A 16935-nucleotide genomic window follows, 5' to 3' on the forward strand; every position below is an offset into this window, starting at 1 on the left:
GTTTTGTTTTTTTAATCCTCACCCAAGGATATTTTTCCATTGATTTTTAGGGATTACGAAAAAGAATGGGAAAGACAGAGAGAAATATCGATGTGAGAGAAACACGTCAATGGGTTGCCTTCTGCAGGAGCCCCCACCACGGCCTGGACCAGGGAAGAGCCTGCAACCGAGGGACATACCCTTGACCAGAATTGAACCTGGGACCCTTCGGTCTGCAGGCCAACGCTCCATCTACTGAGCCAAACCACTAGGACTGTGTTTTATTTAGAAATAGAAAAATAAATATACAATTTTTTTTCTGTAGCCGTATGTGATCAAAAGCATTGAAAAACAATTGGGTTAATATCACTCCTTACATTTCAACTGGGACTTCCAGCAGATTATTTCTCCACTCAAAAGATTCTGGGTGGCGAAATTGTTAAAAGATACAATTTAAGATGCTTAGAAAAAGTGTGGGTGGGTGTGGAAGAGGATGTACACACTGACATGCATATCCCATATCCACTTAGAAGGCTGGCTCTCTCCCTGCCAATTTGGTATAAAATTGTGGCTAAAGGTTATTCTGCTCTTTTAATTCAGAGTTTAAAGTAAAAATTTTCTGATCTAACCTTAAATTCATAAGAGGGTAATTCAGTTAACTGGTATGAAAAATAAAGGGAAAGATAGTTTTTGTAATTTGAGAGAAAACAGGAAAATTAACTTCTGTAAAACTCATTCATGCAATTTGGAAACATCTTTATATCATTCAGTATTAAATGGTATCCAGACCGCAGTCACCTTGGTATCCTTTGAACTAATATTAAAATTACGTTTTTATACCCAGAATGATTTATCTCAATCATGGACTATTGCAACATCTTTCTCATAGCTCTTTGCCTACAGTTTTTTCCCAGATTAGTTTTTTCTAAAATGTGACTTTCTTTAGTATTTGCCTTAACAAAAAATCTCTAGTAACATCATATATGGGGAATAAAGCTCAAAATACTTAACACAGCATCCATCCCCCTCATAACAGTCATCATTCTACATACCCACCCTCTCTTACCTTGTGGTAACGTGCCACCAACTGTCCCTTTGCATCATACACCACGTTGGTATTGTACTGATAATAGCCATTAGGAGGACATGTGGAGTCCTGAGAATTACATCGCTTTTTGTCCCCAATATTTGCCAAGACATAGATAGAGTTGTTCTTGGCCAGGCAGCTGAGTCTTGTTTGTATGGGTGTGTGACCAAATCTAAATCAAATTTTAATGAAGAGATTTTAATAAGTCAGACAGAGAAAGACAAATACTGTATAATATCACTTATTTGTGGAATATAAAAAGACTGAATTCAAAGAAAAAGAGTAGAATAGTGGTTACCAGGGGCCAGAAGATAGGGGAATTGAGAATATGTGGTTTAAGAGTACAAACTTGCAACTACTAGGTAAATAAGTCTTGAAGGTCTAATGCACAGCATACAGATAATAATATTGTAGTATAGACTTTTAAAGTTGCTTAGAGACTAGATCTTTTTTTAAAAAACTATACATTTTATTGATTTTTTACAGAAAGGAAGGGAGAGGGATAGAGAGTTAGAAACATCGATGAGAGAGAAGCATTGATCAGCTGCCTCCTGCACACCCCCTACTGGGGTTGTGCCCGCAACCAAGGTCCCAGGATCCTTCAGTCCACAGGCTGACGCTCTATCCACTGAGCCAAACCGGTCAGGGTGAGACTAGATTTTAATTGTCCTTACCACAACAAGAAATGATAGTTATATGACATGATAGAGGGATTAACTGGAGCTATGGTGGTAATCATATTGCAATATATAAACATATCAATTTAACACATGATACACCTTAAATTTACACAATGTTATATGCCAATTATATCGCAATAAAAAAGGCATTTCAACTTTAAAAAGTATTTAGTTACTTCATATATAAACAATAATAACAATAGGACAGATAGATGGTCGATAGATATATGAAAAAATGCTCAACATCACTAATCATCAGAGAATTAACACCACAATGAGATTCACTTCACACCTGCCAGAATGGCTACCATCAATAAGTCAATAAGCAACCACTGCTGGCGAGCATATGGAGAAAGGGGAATCCTTGCGCACTGCTGGTGGGAATGCAGACTGGGGTAGCCACTGTGGGCAACAGTATGGAGATTCCTCAAAAAATTAAAAATAAAACTTCCTTTTGATCCAGTGATCCCACTTCTGGGAATAGATCCTAAGAATCCCAAAACACCAATTCTAAAGAATACATGCACTCCTCTGTTTATAGCAGCATTATTTACAATTACCAAGATCTGGAAACAGCCCAAGTGCCCATCAGTGGATGACTGGATAAAAAAGCTAGGGTACATTTATACAATGGAATAGTACATGGCCTTAAAAAGAGGGAAATCTGCCCTAGCTGGTTTGGCTCAGTAAATAGGGTGCAGGCCTGCAGACTCAAAGGGTCCTGGGTTTGATTCCTGGGTTAAATTCCTGAGTTCAATTCTGGTCAAGGGCATGTACCCAGGTTGCGGGCTCAATCCCTGGTGGGAGCTGGGCAGGAGGCAGCCAATGATCAATGATTCTCTCTCATCATTGATGTTTCCATCTCTCTCTCCCTCTCCCTTCTTCTCTGAAATCAATAAAAAAATATTTTTAAAAAATGGTTGAATGAATGAAAAGATTAATTACTTAAATTTGACTATATCTGATGATAATGCAAGCCAATTTTCTGTCAAAATGTTTTTCTTCTACTGTAGGGCTATGAAAGAGGCACTTACTAACCATATGGAAGAACCTGTCCCCCAACATTTACTAGTTCCCATAGTTACTGTGACCTTTGACTCATCCATACATTTGCATCATATGTTGTTTTTAACAGGAAATCCAGAACTCAATCATACTATGAGATTAAAAATAAATGGGCCATCCCAATTCCCAAAACTTCTATGCAGAAAGACTGTCCATCTATTGGCCTCTTTTTTACATGAAATAAAATTTCTTACAAACACCATAGAGAAATCAGCTCAGGACAGGAAGGGTGGGAAGAGGAAATTGTCCGAGGTCATGTAACCCAATATTCTCTCTCTCTCTCTCTCTTTTCTTTTTTCTTTTTCTTTCTTTCTTTTCTTTTTTTTTTTTTTTTTTTTGTGTGTGTGTGTAGTTAATCTCCCTAGAGCAAAGAAAAGCCCTTTCCTGGTAGTCCTTATATAAATGTCAGAATAACCAGGAGTGCCTAAAGAAGTTTGGTAGCTATAATCCTCCAGCAAAAATATGGCCGAGGAATGTTACATAAACTTCATTTGAGGTAAAAGAATGAGAGAGTATGAGAGGGCAACAGAGTGAGAGGATCTGAGAGATGAGTAAGAATAAGTGGGATAGAGTGAGAGACCTTTCCCTGAAAGGTTTGAAGTGTACAATCTGTACCTCAATAACCTCTAAGTCTTATTAGGAAGTAGGATTTGTATATTAAACATACATCCATGTCTATTAAATATATTGCATTAGATTCCTAGATTACATTCCTAGATTACTTCTTCTCAGGAAAATTACCTTTATGAGCCTAGGAACATGCAAAGTTTCATAGCATAAGTCTTATGATTCACTAGAGCAGTGGTTCTCAACCTTCTGGCCCTTTAAATACAGTTCCTCATGTTGTGACCCAACCATAAAATTATTTTTGTTGCTACTTCATAACTGTAATGTTGCTACTGTTATGAATTGTAATGTAAATATCTGATATGCAGGATGGTCTTAGGCGACCCCTGTGAAAGTGTCGTTCGACTGCCAAAGGGGTCGCGACCCACAGGTTGAGAACCGCTGCACTTGAGAGTACACAGTGAGGTCTTTCTGCCTGAGAAGCAGATTCCAATACAAATGCAACATGGTACCTTTAAATAGAGACATGGAAATATTTTCTAAACACAACCCACTGCCCACTTCATAAATTAATTTACTACTTGTATCCATGAGATCCTCTCCCCCTTTATCAGCAGTCCTACTTAGAAATGTCCTAAATTTTCTCTAAATTAAATAAAGATATTAAATGGTATCTAAGCGCAATTTTTTAAATCTAACAAATGCCAAGATAAATATACCAATAACATACCACCAGATACATGATAATTCAGGATTTATCATGTTGTTGTGGTGAACATGTGCATTTTAGAGAATTGCCGCACTTTTGCACAAACAACTAGGATAGAGACAATACCTTTGGGGGTCTCGACATGGAATCCAGTCCACCTGAGGGTCTGGGATATCCTCCAGATAAGGGAAAATGGTTTCCCTGGTAAATTTCCATCCATAAAGTGCATCTTCTGGAGTCACAATAATTTGAGCACCCTATTCAAAACAAGTCCAATCAAAAGTATGTCTCCACGTGTAACACAGACAATGCAACACTGCAACCTTCCACCAGATTTCATGTCCCTGCCATGGGTTAAGATTAGTAGATATAAAAGAATACCTGCTCAGCTGCCTGCTTTATCGCTTTCTCCAGAATATCTATATTCTTGTTCATAAGGAGCAAGGCATCGTCCCGAGAAACAGGTGTTTCTGTGCCCTTTGGCCTTAGGACAGCATGTTCATACACGGCAGCTATAAATGTATCCCGGGCACTGACATGCAGGGTAACCAGGGCAAAAACTGCCACAGAGGCTTGAAAGGAGGAAGTGATCATGGCCAAGGTCTAGAGATTTCTGAAAGTGCAAGTAAAATTCCTGTAGCATTTATAAAGGGCGGTGCACGAGTGCTTATTTTATAATCTTATGAATATTATACCCAACCCACTTTTGAGAGGAAAATATTGCCATTAAATGAATACAATAAAAAAGCATTACAAAGATTGTACATCTACTATTGATAAAATTTGATGTCAAATTTCAATAAAAACAAAATTGAAATATAGTACAATTACACCCTTTAAGAGAGAGAAAATTAAAGTAACTCTGATGTAAAAAATAATAATACAACATACCTGCGCGCTCTCTTTCCCAAGGTTAGTCTGAGAGTCCAAGATACATGAAGGCTCTCTGTAAGATTATGATGGGATGACAATTATTAACTCAAACAGTGACAATTTAGTCATGTAATGATCCCAAATGTTTCGTGTGCTTTAGTTGTTAGGCCCACAGAACAACTCTTATTTGAGTAAACAAATCTAGTCTCTTTGGGGTCCTGGGGATGAAATGGGGGCAGAGTACCTGAGATCAACTCCTGGATCTTGCCAAGCAGGACGTGGCAGGTGCCCATCAACCACGAGGTGGAGATACAACAAAAACACCAAGGAACTCAGGATAGTGCGGAGCCGCTTCGAGCCCTGCCTCAGCCTGAAGGACGTCCTCGTCTGGCCTCTCTCCCAGAAATGAAATGACATTAAGTGAGCTGAGAAGTAAAGAGTTGGAAATAGCGTGTACAGCACTGATAGCATTTCCTCATGGCAGCAAGGATGACACATCAGAATAAGAAGCAAGAAAAACCAGGTTCTTCTTTTCAAACTATTCTCTTGATAATTGTATACAAAAAAACAAAAAAGGAAAGAAGAAAAAAGGAAAGAAAGAAAGGGAGAGAGAGAAAGAAAGAAAGAAAGAAAGAAAGAAAGAAAGAAAGAAAGAAAGAAAGAAAGAAAGAAAGAAAGAAAGAAAGAAAGAAAGAAAGAAAGATGATACTATATCTCCAAAAAGGACATAGTGGTAAGAAACAATGTTTTTGTCCCTGTCCCTTTTGGAGGCTTCCATATGTCTTCAAAAGCTTGTTTGAATCTGCCTTTTTGGAAGGAAATGTCTGCTTGAGCAGAACCAGCCTGAACTTTATTCTTTGGTGTCTGGTCTCATGCAAGTGAGACTTGGATGCGCGTTCAACTGCTTGGACAGGACAGCTAATGCAACTAAAACCAAGAGGAAATCGGAGAGTTATGAAATGTCATGCCCCACTGAATGGAAAGGGTTGAGCCACAGGAAGTTGCCAGTAGCCAACTGTTTTTGACCTATGGCCTCTGTGATTTCACGTGGTTCAAACTACCCTCTGCTTTCAGCTCTCAGAAGTTGAGGAGCTGCAAAAGTCCCTTTGAACTGGTAGCATGCTCCCGATTCTTCAAAGGGAAAACAGTAACCAACCCTCTTGCTGACTTTGCTTGCAAACCATTAACTTTAGTTCCCATTCAACTATGCCCAAAGTTCATTGCATTCACCAAAAGGAACTTTTAAAAATTGTTTTGGTCGGTGCTACAGACTGAATGTCTGTGTGCCCCTCCACCCCCCAAACTCATATGTCCAAACCTAATTCTTAGTGTGATGTATTGTGCTAGGGTGAGGGACTGCAGCATGGAAGGGTTATGGAATGTGCTAGGGGAGTGACTGAGGCATGGAAAGGTTACCGATTGTATTAGGGTCCGGGATCGTGGCAGAGAAAAATTGCTAGATTGTCTTAGAAAAACAATGTATTATGATTCAACCCAGCCAGGTGTGACTCCATTTACCTCCCCAAATGCTTTTTAGTGTTGCAGATAAAAGGCTTTGCTGTACCCTCGGTCGGCACTACAAGCTGGAAGGCTTCCAGAGTGGGGAGGGACGCGCTGTAGTCACCTGGCCAGCTTAATAAAGGCTCCTAAATTTAAATTCCGAGTCGGTGGTCTATCTCGCTGATTGAACCCATAACAGTATCAGGAAGTGGGGCCTTTGCAAAATGTTTATGTCATGAGGGAGGAGCCCTCAAGAATGGGACTCCTCCATGATTTGACTCATGCACATAAAACCAGTGGGGAATGAAGTATGGTAGCAATCATCTCCAGTAGAAACTATAGTTTAACTTTAACCCTGCTGTTTAGCTTCTGTACTTATTTGCTTTTAAGTTATTTTGATTTTCTGAATTATATAAATCATCCCATTCGATTAAATACCCTTTTGATTGTAATGTGAGTATCCCATGGGTTGTGGTCATACTGGTCTTAGAAAGCACATTTTCCTTTACCTAGAAAGGACAGCACACTTATCCCAAGGTCAGAGGGCTCCAGTTAACGTGTCCCTGTTGACTCAGTGTTCCGGGGACCCAAAACTATAATTTAGATAACATGCTTAAGTCTGACCAAGTTCCTCATTCCAGACCCGAGGGCTCCAGATAATGTGTTTCTGTCAATTCAGTGATCCAAGAGACCCAAAACTGTAATTCAGATAACATGCTGCTTCTGCTTCTGTAAACTGCTTTTTGCAAATCAGGTTCCTCATTCCAAACCTTGGGATGTAATCAATACCTTTGTGATTTTTGCCTGTATAAGTCTGGTTTTGCGACCATCTTATTACTATGAGATTTGGGGAATGGCCCTTCATAGTCCTGGATTTGCAATAAATATGACTCCTAAAAACAAAAACAAAAAGAATGGGACTCCTTCCCGGCAGGTGTGGCTCAATGGTTGAGCATTCACCAATGAACCAGGAGGTCACGGTTCAATTCCTGGTCAGGCAGGGCACATGCCTGGGTTGCAGGCTTGATCCCCAGTAGGAGGCATGTAGGAGACAGCCAACCAATGATTCTCTCTCATCATTGATATTTCTATCTCTCTCCCCATCTCCCTTCCTCTCTGAAATCAATACAAAAATATATTTAAAATAAAAAAGAAAAGAATGGGATTCTGCCCTTATAAAAGAATCTCTATGGAACTCCTTTGCCCCTTCTTCTATGTGAGAACACAGTGTGAAGTAGGAATCAGGTCCTCACCAGATACTGAATCTGAACCTTGATCTTGGACATCCCAGCCTCCAGAACTATGAGAAATAAATTTCCATTGTTTATTAGATGCCCAGTTTGTAGTATTCCATTACAGCAGCCCACCTGGATTAAGACAGCTGCATTCAAAGATTGTGGCAAAATAAGGATGAGCGCCTTATTTTCAGGACAACAGGAATGAATCCAAAGGAGCAGATCAAAGCCACTTGTTCATTTGTGTTGGCAGTTATAGAAACAAGCACTTGAAAGGATAAAACAATAAAGCTGAAATCCCAGGTACTCCAGAAGGAGAAAAATGAAAAGATAGATTAAAAGTAGAAAAGTGTCAAGCTGTGGGACATTTTTGTTTTTATCAAACAATATGAGGATGTTCAAACATAAAGAAAAGTTCAAAGAGTTTGAGTCAAAGCTGAGGGCCAGACCTGCAATCAAAAATTTCAAAGGATTGAGAAAATGCTCCAAGGAGTAACAGTTTTGTGGTTTAGTTTATATATTAGTAAAATCAAAAGTCTATATGAAAGGCCCTGACCGGTTTGGCTCAGTGGATAGAGCGTCAGCCTGGGACTCAAGGGTCCCAAGTTCGATTCCAGTCAAGGGCATGTACCTTGGTTGCGGGCACATCCCCAGTGTGGGGTGTGCAGGAGGCAGCTGATCGATGTTTCTCTCTCATCGATGTTTCTAACTCTCTATCCCTCTCCCTTCCTCCCTGTAAAAAAATCAATAAAATATATTTAAAAAAAAAAAGATTAAAAAAAGAAAAAAGGACAAAATTAAAAAAAAAAAAAAGTCTATATGGAAGGAAGGTTCTGAAATCCATTGGTGGTAGATAAGGAAGTGGGAGACCGCAAAGCAGGGAAATCTCTAGGACTGAATGAAAAAAAAAAAAATGGAGCGATGCATACTTCTTTTACATTGATGCTGGATAGTTAACACTTAACATACAAGTAACTGTATAGAGGTATGCAGGTAAATGATAACAACTGTATAGAGGTATGCAGGTAAATGTTGGGGTGGTCTGGCCCCGGTACTTCTAAGCTTATTATCCTAGAAGCACAAAAACAATGGAAAAGGCTTGTTCAATGTAAAGATTAATCTATCATATAGGCCTTAGGACATGACTTCCCATGATAACCTACGCAGTTAGGAATTTGTATGAATGGAATATCCTGTGTGGTTACTTTCGGTTCTTGAGTGTGTTAGATCTGCCGGGTAGCCCTGTTTTCATTCATCAGAGCATCACAGTAATTCACCGATTATTCACCTTGTTCATGTTCAATGGGCAAGGATGTAAAAAAGCATGTGACCTAAGATAGGTCACTACTTACAGGTCTGTCTAGGTGAGGCCTTACATCCCTGGATCCTATCTGCTGTCCTCTTTCCAAGGCCGGTGGCTCCTCCTATCACCCCTGACTTCCTGTTTTGGTTTAGTTTCTGGGTGGCCAGCAGCTGGCCTGAGGGTTCTGCTCCCTTAGGCACCAGGAGAGGGAGGATTTGTTTTATCCTAGCCTGGCAACCCTGATTTCTGGGCTTTTCTGTCAAGCAGTCGTAGGGGCTCGGTAACACAGGCCAGGTGGAATTACATGATTGCTACTGAGCAATGTCCAAATGGCCAGGGGAAGTAACAGAGCCAGAGAAGTTAGCCATTTTCTAGCCCTAAGACCTACGTTGACTCTTACACTCACATTCTATTCCTTCTCTTTAGCCCAGTGTTCTTTTATTGTAATGCAAATCCACTCTAGAACTTTCCCCCATGTGGACATGACTAAATTCCTGTATGGCGCTGCATCTAATTACTGATAACTCACATGGCAGGAATTTTTCTCACTTTAGTTATAAGAGTCAGGATGGTATGGAGTGAAGGTTAATGGCATGGGCCCCGAAGCCAGAATGCCTAGGTTTGAATCACTTCCCAGCTGGCTGACTATGAGTAAGTAATGTGACCTCTCAGTACCACAGTTTTCCTCATCTGCCAAAGGTGGTAGTATGTGCTGAATAATTTTTGCTGTTATTTTTGCCTCAAGCCCAGAAGACGGTGGTTCTATTGGAGGACAATGCCCAGGGCAGCTTTGACCCAGGGCTTTAATTCTCTCTGCCCCTGTGCCCACATGTTCTTGGCTACTAATTTGTTTAAAAAAACTTCAACCAGTCCATTGTCTCTGTTTTCTCATTGTTCTCTCTCTTTCCACAAAGCCTTCTGTGTCAATCTGCCCTGACTGGTTTATCCTGAAATTATGAACTGAAAGTCCTTTTCTACCAGCTACTTTTGAATGTTTTCTCTCCAACTGTACCACAGATTTTCTCTCTGATCAATAATTCGAACTCCTTAATTCATTCATCACAGATTTTTTTTTAAAAACAGATACACACACAACACACACATGCACACAACTTACCGAGAAACTATTACTCATTCATTACTGTTGGGAATGCGGAATGGCACAGCCAGCCACCCTGGAAAACAAGCGTGGCAGTTTCTGAAAAAGCTACTAATGGCCCCACCCCATCCTGGGTGGAACAGTAAACAGGGAGGTAGGGCAGAATCCCAGTGCCTCCTACATCCTGTTCCCTGTTCTGGAAGAGGACAGGACAGTGTTGGTGGAGAGCTGAGAGGCCCCAGGGCAGGAAGAATTTCTTTTTAAATATATTCTATTGATTTTTTAAAGAGAGGAAGGGAGAGGGATAGAGAGTTAGAAACATCGATGAGAGAGAAACATCGATCACTCCCCACTGGGGATGTGCCCGCAACCAAGGTCTATGCCCTTGACGAGAATCGAACCTGGGACCCTTCAGTCTGCAGGCTGACGCTCTATCCATTGAGCCAAACCAGTCAGGGCAAGAATTTCTTTATGAGCTGTTACTTCTGATAGGCTGAGCCATTAACCGAAGTGACTACATGCAAAGACAGAGAAGAAAAGCTGACATCTTGCATTTGTCTGCTTTGAACACCCAGAATCAGAGTCACAGGCCATAGTGCTGCTAAGTGGAATTCATTTCTATGGAAGATCAATGATCAATTAATGCACAGTATATACGTGGGAGTGCTCGCTCCTCTAAATCAGCTCACCAAGGTCCTGAGAGCTGTGTTAAGACAAATTCCCCAACAACAAAAATGAAAGAAGTCATGGGCAGGTCTTCCTTCCCTATGCATTTCCCCCCAATATTGTTGCTTTTTCTTAAGATATTTTTTCTTTCAGAAGATGCAATGGCATGTATATAGTCCAATGCTGTTGCTTTCTTACTATGATTTGATAGTGCCACTTCCTAATGCATAGCCCTGTCCTCCCACTATTCGTGTTCCACATCTAGAGACAGGACCTGGCTCTTGGGAATGGACTCACCAACAACTGAGTGACTGATCTTCATCGGCTAAGTAAATAAGAGGTAAAAGGACCCAGTAATAGTGATAAAACAGAAAACAATACAGAAAATGAATACAGCCCAAATGCTGAAAGTATATGAAGAAAAATTAATTAATATTATGTCCAAATATTTATGTACACTGATTTTAATTTTTTAAAGGAAAACAACTCTATCAGAATTCATCCAACAATTGATTTCATGGTGGACATTTTCAAAATCCATATATATAAAAGGCTAATATGCAAAGTGTTCCCTCAGGAGTTCAACCGGGAGACTTGGATCACTTGCTATGATGTGCGCTGACCACCAGTGGGTGTCATGGAACATGGCGGGTGACCAGTGGCAGCGGTGGTGACTGGGCGCTGCTGAGGGAGTGAGGGAAGGATGAGGCAGAGAGGCGGAGAACCTGATCAGTTCTGATCGCCAGCCAGGCTTAGGGACTCTACCTGTGCATGAATTTCTGCACTGAGCCTCTAGTATAGAATAATGTGACAACTGATTTGGTATTCAAACTTGTCTGGAATGACAAAAAATTAAAAATGAAATAATAATGTACTACTTTTTGTATTTGTCATGCTTTTTGTCAAGAAGAAACGGACTTTGAATGATTTGTTTTAGTACTGATGACAAAATTGCACTAAACTCAGAAGTTGTGCTGAACCCCAAGCCTTCCTAGATTGTCACCTATAACTCTCAACTACAAACAGGCTGGGAGTAGAACAGGCTGTGGATTTTCTGAGAAAACTAGTGCAACTGTTTAAGATTTGTAAGTTGTTCTTAAAAAAGTCTGAATAAGCAGGCTTTACTTAGTTCCCTTTGTTAATACTGTAGATGTGTTTTTCTTTGTCTGAATATGCTATTTGAGTCTTACACTCCTATGAGTTTTTCATAAATAGAGGACATGTGATATTGATACCAAAGGAAAGATAACTATCATAGGACTAAACTTTGGGTCATTCCTTTTTTATAAGATTGTATATAAACAGATATGTGTTTCTTTACTTTCATTTACTAGTAATTGTACTTAGTGAAAATCAGTTAGAAAATTATGTCGGTATTTATTATCCACCTCTTTTACCAGCTAGATTTGAGGAGGTATATTTATCATATTTAAATCCTCACAACTTAATAAATAAGTAAATAGAATATTTCATTAATGTATGATATTTAATATCTATTGTCCAAATCAAATTTCCTATGTAAAATAATGGGTTATTTGAGGGGAAAACTAATCATGCAACAACCATACCATCCAACAGCTGTATCATTCCCAGGCAGTTATCCCAAATTATGAAGACATGTTCACACAAAAATCTGAACATTAATGTTCATAATAGTGTTATTTGTAATAAACATAAGCTGGAAATAATCCAGGTGTCCTTCAATGAATGATAAGGCAAGCTGTAGACCCACACCATGGAATATTCCTCAGCAATATAAAAAAATGAACGATAGGTACATGCAACAATGTAGATGAATCTTAAGAGCAATGTGCTGAATGAAAAAAGCCCAATCCCCAAAGTTAGTAACATACTATGTGATTCCACTTATACAACATTCTTGAAATGACAAAACTATAGAAATAGAAAACAGATTAGTGGTTTCCAGAGATTAAGGAAGGTGTGACTGTGAGAGGGAACTGGATGTTCTATAAAGAGGCAACATGAAGGATGAAGAATGTTCTGTATCTTTTAAAATATATATTGATTTTAGAGAGGAAGGGAGAGAGAAAAACATCAGTGATGAGAGAGAATCATCTATCAGCTGCCTCCTGCTCACCCCTTACTGGGTATTGAGTCTCAACCCGGGCTGTGCCCTGACCAGGAATTGAACAGAGACCTCCTGGTTCATAGGTCGAGGCTCAACCACTGAGCCACCCTGATTCCATCAATATATCCTGGCTATGATTTTGTACTATAATGTTGCAAGATGTTTTCATTGAGGAAACTTGGTAAAGAGTATATATAACCTCTGTATATTAATTCCTTTTTAAAAATATATATTTTATTGATTTCTTTTACAGAGAGGAAGGGAGAGGGATACAGAGTTAGAAACATCGATGAGATAGAAACATCGATCAGCTGCCTCCTGCACACCCCATATTGGAGATGTGCCCGCAACCAAGGTACATGCCCTTGACCAGAATCGAACCTGGGGTCCTTGAGTCCTTAGGCTGATGCTCTACCCACTGAGCCAAACCAGTCAGAGCTATTAATTTCTTTTTAAGAAATATTCAAAGTGATGAATAGCAAGAACCTACAACCAAGATTACTTTATCCAGCAAAGCTATCATTCAGAATTGAAGGTCAGATAAAGAGCTTCACAGATAAGAAAAAGCTAAAGGAGTTCATCACCACCAAACCAGCATTATATGAAATGCTGAAAGGTATTCTTTAAGAAGAGGAAGAAGAAAAAGGTAAAGATAAAAATTATGAACAGCAAATACATATCTATCAACAAGTGAATCTAAAAACCAAGTGAATACAAAATCTGATGAACAGAGTAAACTGGTGAATATAATAGAACCAGGGGCATGGAAAGGGAGCGGACTGACAATTCTTGGGGGGAAAAGGGTGTGGGGGTGCAGGAACAGACTGGACAAAAATCATACACCTATGGATGAGGACAGGGGGAGGGGTAAGGGCAGAGGGTGGGGTGGGAACTGGGTGGAGGAGAGCTATGGGTGGGGGGGAAAGAGGAACAACTGTAATAATCTGAACAATAAAGATTTAATTAAAAAAATAATAAAATAAAAAAATAAAAAATAAAAATGTTTTGATTGATTTTTGAAGAGGGAGAGGGAGAGGGAAAGGGAGAAAGAGAAACATCCATCGCATGCCCCCTCCTGGCATGTACTTGCATGTGCACCAACCGGGAATCCAACCTGCCACTTTTTGGTGCATGAGACAACACTCAACCAACTGCTCAGCCAATTAAGCCACAATGGCCAGGGCTTTGTATTAGTTCTTACAACTGCATGTGAATAAAAAATGATCCCCAAACTTATAAAGTTTAATTAAAAATATAATTTGTGATTTATTTGTCCTTTTTCTTTTTCCTTTGATTAATTTATATATCACATATGCACAGGTTGCAACATGGTCTTAACACAAAAGATACATTTTCTTGATTACTATTACATGCTACATTTACCCACATAAAATAGTCTCCTTTTGTTAAAGGATTCTTTTAAGCTAGGCACCTTTGTTACATTTAGAAGAATATAAACATATAAAAAGATAAATGAACACGATTTCCTTTGGTAGTTCCACCCTGTCTTTTGGTTTCATTGCTCAAAGTTCCTCTATTTTTTAACGTTTTTTCTTTTTGGCCATTTATTTTAATATGACTTGCAAAATCATAAAATGAGGAAGCTACAAGGTTAGTTTCATACAAAGTGTCTTTAAATACACTGGTATCCGCGGCAGCATGTGTTGACAACAGCCTGTTGGGAATGGAAACAGAAAGTTCTCTCACCAGAAAGCTTGGAATCTTTGTGTTGACTTTGAACTCTCAACAGTCAATAGCGCTGCTAACGGTACTAGGCGGTCGGTCCTGGGTCCTGGGGGGGTGCCCGGACGCCGGGTGGTGGAGGTGGGAGCCCAGCCGCCGCCCCGCAGGAAGCTGCCGGCTGCTCGCTGGGTGCAATAGCGGCCCCGCGCGGCAGCGTCGGAAACTGCAGGCGCTCCGCATATTCTAGGCCACTGGGAGGAGGAGGGGCGACCTTGCCCCAGCCTGTGCTCTGCCAAGAAAAGCACTGAAGTGGGACCAGGGCGATTTAAGCATTGAAGCTGGGCGAGGGTGACCGAGGCCTGCACCTGCTCTGCACCCCATACAATGCAGCGGGCCAGGGTCACACTCCTTCCGGGGGTCGTTCTGGGAAACCGGGGAATCTGTGACATCCCTCCCCCCGCCCCCCACCATGTACTCCGAGCACTGGACCACCCTCTGGTGGTCTTAAGGCGAAGGGAATTTGGGGGAGAGGGAGAATGAAGAGTGCATAGAATTTGTGGATATCCGATTTGGGCAATTAATGTCAAAAAGTATTCCAACACTGTCGTACTTCAAGTCGCTCTCCATCATCCCCAGTCTTGGTTTTGTCATCCTTTACGTTTTTGTTTTTTTTCTTTTCGTCTTGGTGGTGTGAAAGGGCATCACATTATGGTTTAATTTGGCCCTTCAGGATCTGTTTTGTTACTATTCTTCCCTCACCCTCCTGCCAAAACCTGGGGGTCATCCTAAATTCCTCTTCCCTTTCCCTCCACATCAGCAGGTGTTGTTGGTTCCACTTCCAAACACGCCCTTTCCTCTCCCTTTCTATCACCACATCCCTGATCCAAATCACTAAAATTTCTCTCAAAGCTTCCGAAGATCTCCCTCCAACTCTGCTAAATCACATCCCGCTCACATCCACATGCCCTGACAACAGCCTTCCTGAAATGTGCATCGGATCTAGCATCCCCACCTAAACGCTGGCCCCTCCACACTTCTCCAACCTCCTCTCTTTACTAGACTTCAGTGTGCAGGCCACGGTCTCATCTCTGACCACCTCCAGCCCCTTTGCACATGCTGTCGTCTGCTTTCCTCTCATTCTCAGTTCAAAAGCCCCACCCCCACAGAGAAGCCTTGTCTAAATTAGGACCCCACACCCAATCAAGCCATCAATTACTCCCTCACATCACCATATTGTTTTCCTTCCTAGCCTCTCTGTAAAATAGAGATTCTGGTATTTATCTATTATCTTCCTCTAAAATATAAGTTGGATATGGGCAGAGACTGTGTTTATCTTGATCACAGTGAAATCTCTAGCACATTATCACAGGATCCGTTCAGAAAACACATTCAATAAATATGTTTGTACAGCTAAATAGCTAAAGCCATTTCTTCTGTTTAAAACAGGTAAATGTGGCTGTTACACCACGGAAATGGATCAGGAGGTTTGATAGTTGCACAATAGGGACTCTCACTTCAAACAACAGCATGGATTTTACATGAAGGCGGAGGAATCTCTTCACTAACATACAAGCATCCCTGTGGAATCGCCTGTTCTAGGAATGGATATATCTACTAGAAATATGTGTTGTTGTTTTTTTAAAGATGGCAGAATTGAAACAGAGCTTATGGGAAATGAATGTTATATCAAGCATTGCTTATAAATCCTGATAATAACTGAAAATACATTGCACAAATGGAAATCTTAAGTAATGCTATTCTACCTTCCACACATATTTTTTAAAAGAACTAAGGGCCAGGAAATGTTACAGTTTTTGTATAATAGGCAGGAAATTTGCCTTTCAACAAAAACAGAAATCTCAGGACAAAGATCAAGCATATCTTTTTAAAACTGATTTCATCGTAACTGTTCTACAAATATTGAGTCACTTTTATTATCTTTAAGCATATCAATTCTTTCCCTTAAGCCCATAGATAATCCCTTTAACACAATCAAAGTTACTAGTTAATGTCAATTCACATACTTTCTTTCCTTGTTAATATACAAAGGTACATTCACAGAATCAGTGCATTTTGAATAAAAAGTAAACAGAGGAAACAGGAGACCTAGGGTCAATAACATCTTCAAGTCCAAGTTTGATCATCTAGAAACACAAAGTTTTGTTGATTTTCAACTATTTTTCTCAGATGTAATGCTTTAAATATGGCTGGTTCAGCAGGCCAGCTTTTTTATTTAAAAAAAAATATATATATATATATATATCTTTATGGATTTCAGAGAGGGAGAGGGAGATAGAAACATCAATGATGAGAATCACCGATCAGCTGCCTCCTGCACACCCCCCACTGGGGATCGAGCCCACAACGCAGGCATGTGTCCTTGGCCAGACTCAAACCCGG

At 40.2% G+C, this 16935-nt stretch overlaps 1 protein-coding gene and 1 pseudogene across 2 annotated transcripts in view; one reads left to right on the forward strand and one right to left on the reverse strand.

Annotated features, from left to right (window-relative positions):
- The window catches only part of LOC118659851 (vascular non-inflammatory molecule 2-like), a 28828-nt gene extending 11952 nt beyond the window's left edge, over nt 1-16876 (reverse strand). Inside the window, exons 1-6 of one of the 2 annotated variants that reach the window (XM_036316396.1) lie at nt 14560-16876; nt 5205-5354; nt 4979-5033; nt 4469-4700; nt 4214-4344; nt 1046-1238 (exon numbers count right to left, since the gene is read on the reverse strand). In XM_036316396.1, coding sequence (XP_036172289.1) covers nt 1046-1238; nt 4214-4344; nt 4469-4681 — 537 coding nt within the window. In that variant the 5' untranslated portion in view covers nt 4682-4700; nt 4979-5033; nt 5205-5354; nt 14560-16876. The remainder of the gene's footprint in view (nt 1-1045; nt 1239-4213; nt 4345-4468; nt 4701-4978; nt 5034-5204; nt 5355-14559) is intronic. The other variant, XM_036316397.1, reaches the window with a different exon arrangement.
- On the forward strand, nt 8715-11092 carry LOC118660165 (annotated as a pseudogene).
- Nucleotides 16877-16935: the final 59 nt, after the last annotated feature.

The sequence above is a fragment of the Myotis myotis genome, unplaced genomic scaffold (genome assembly GCF_014108235.1).
Source record: "Myotis myotis isolate mMyoMyo1 unplaced genomic scaffold, mMyoMyo1.p scaffold_m19_p_7, whole genome shotgun sequence".
NCBI classification, from domain to species: Eukaryota; Metazoa; Chordata; class Mammalia; order Chiroptera; family Vespertilionidae; genus Myotis; species Myotis myotis.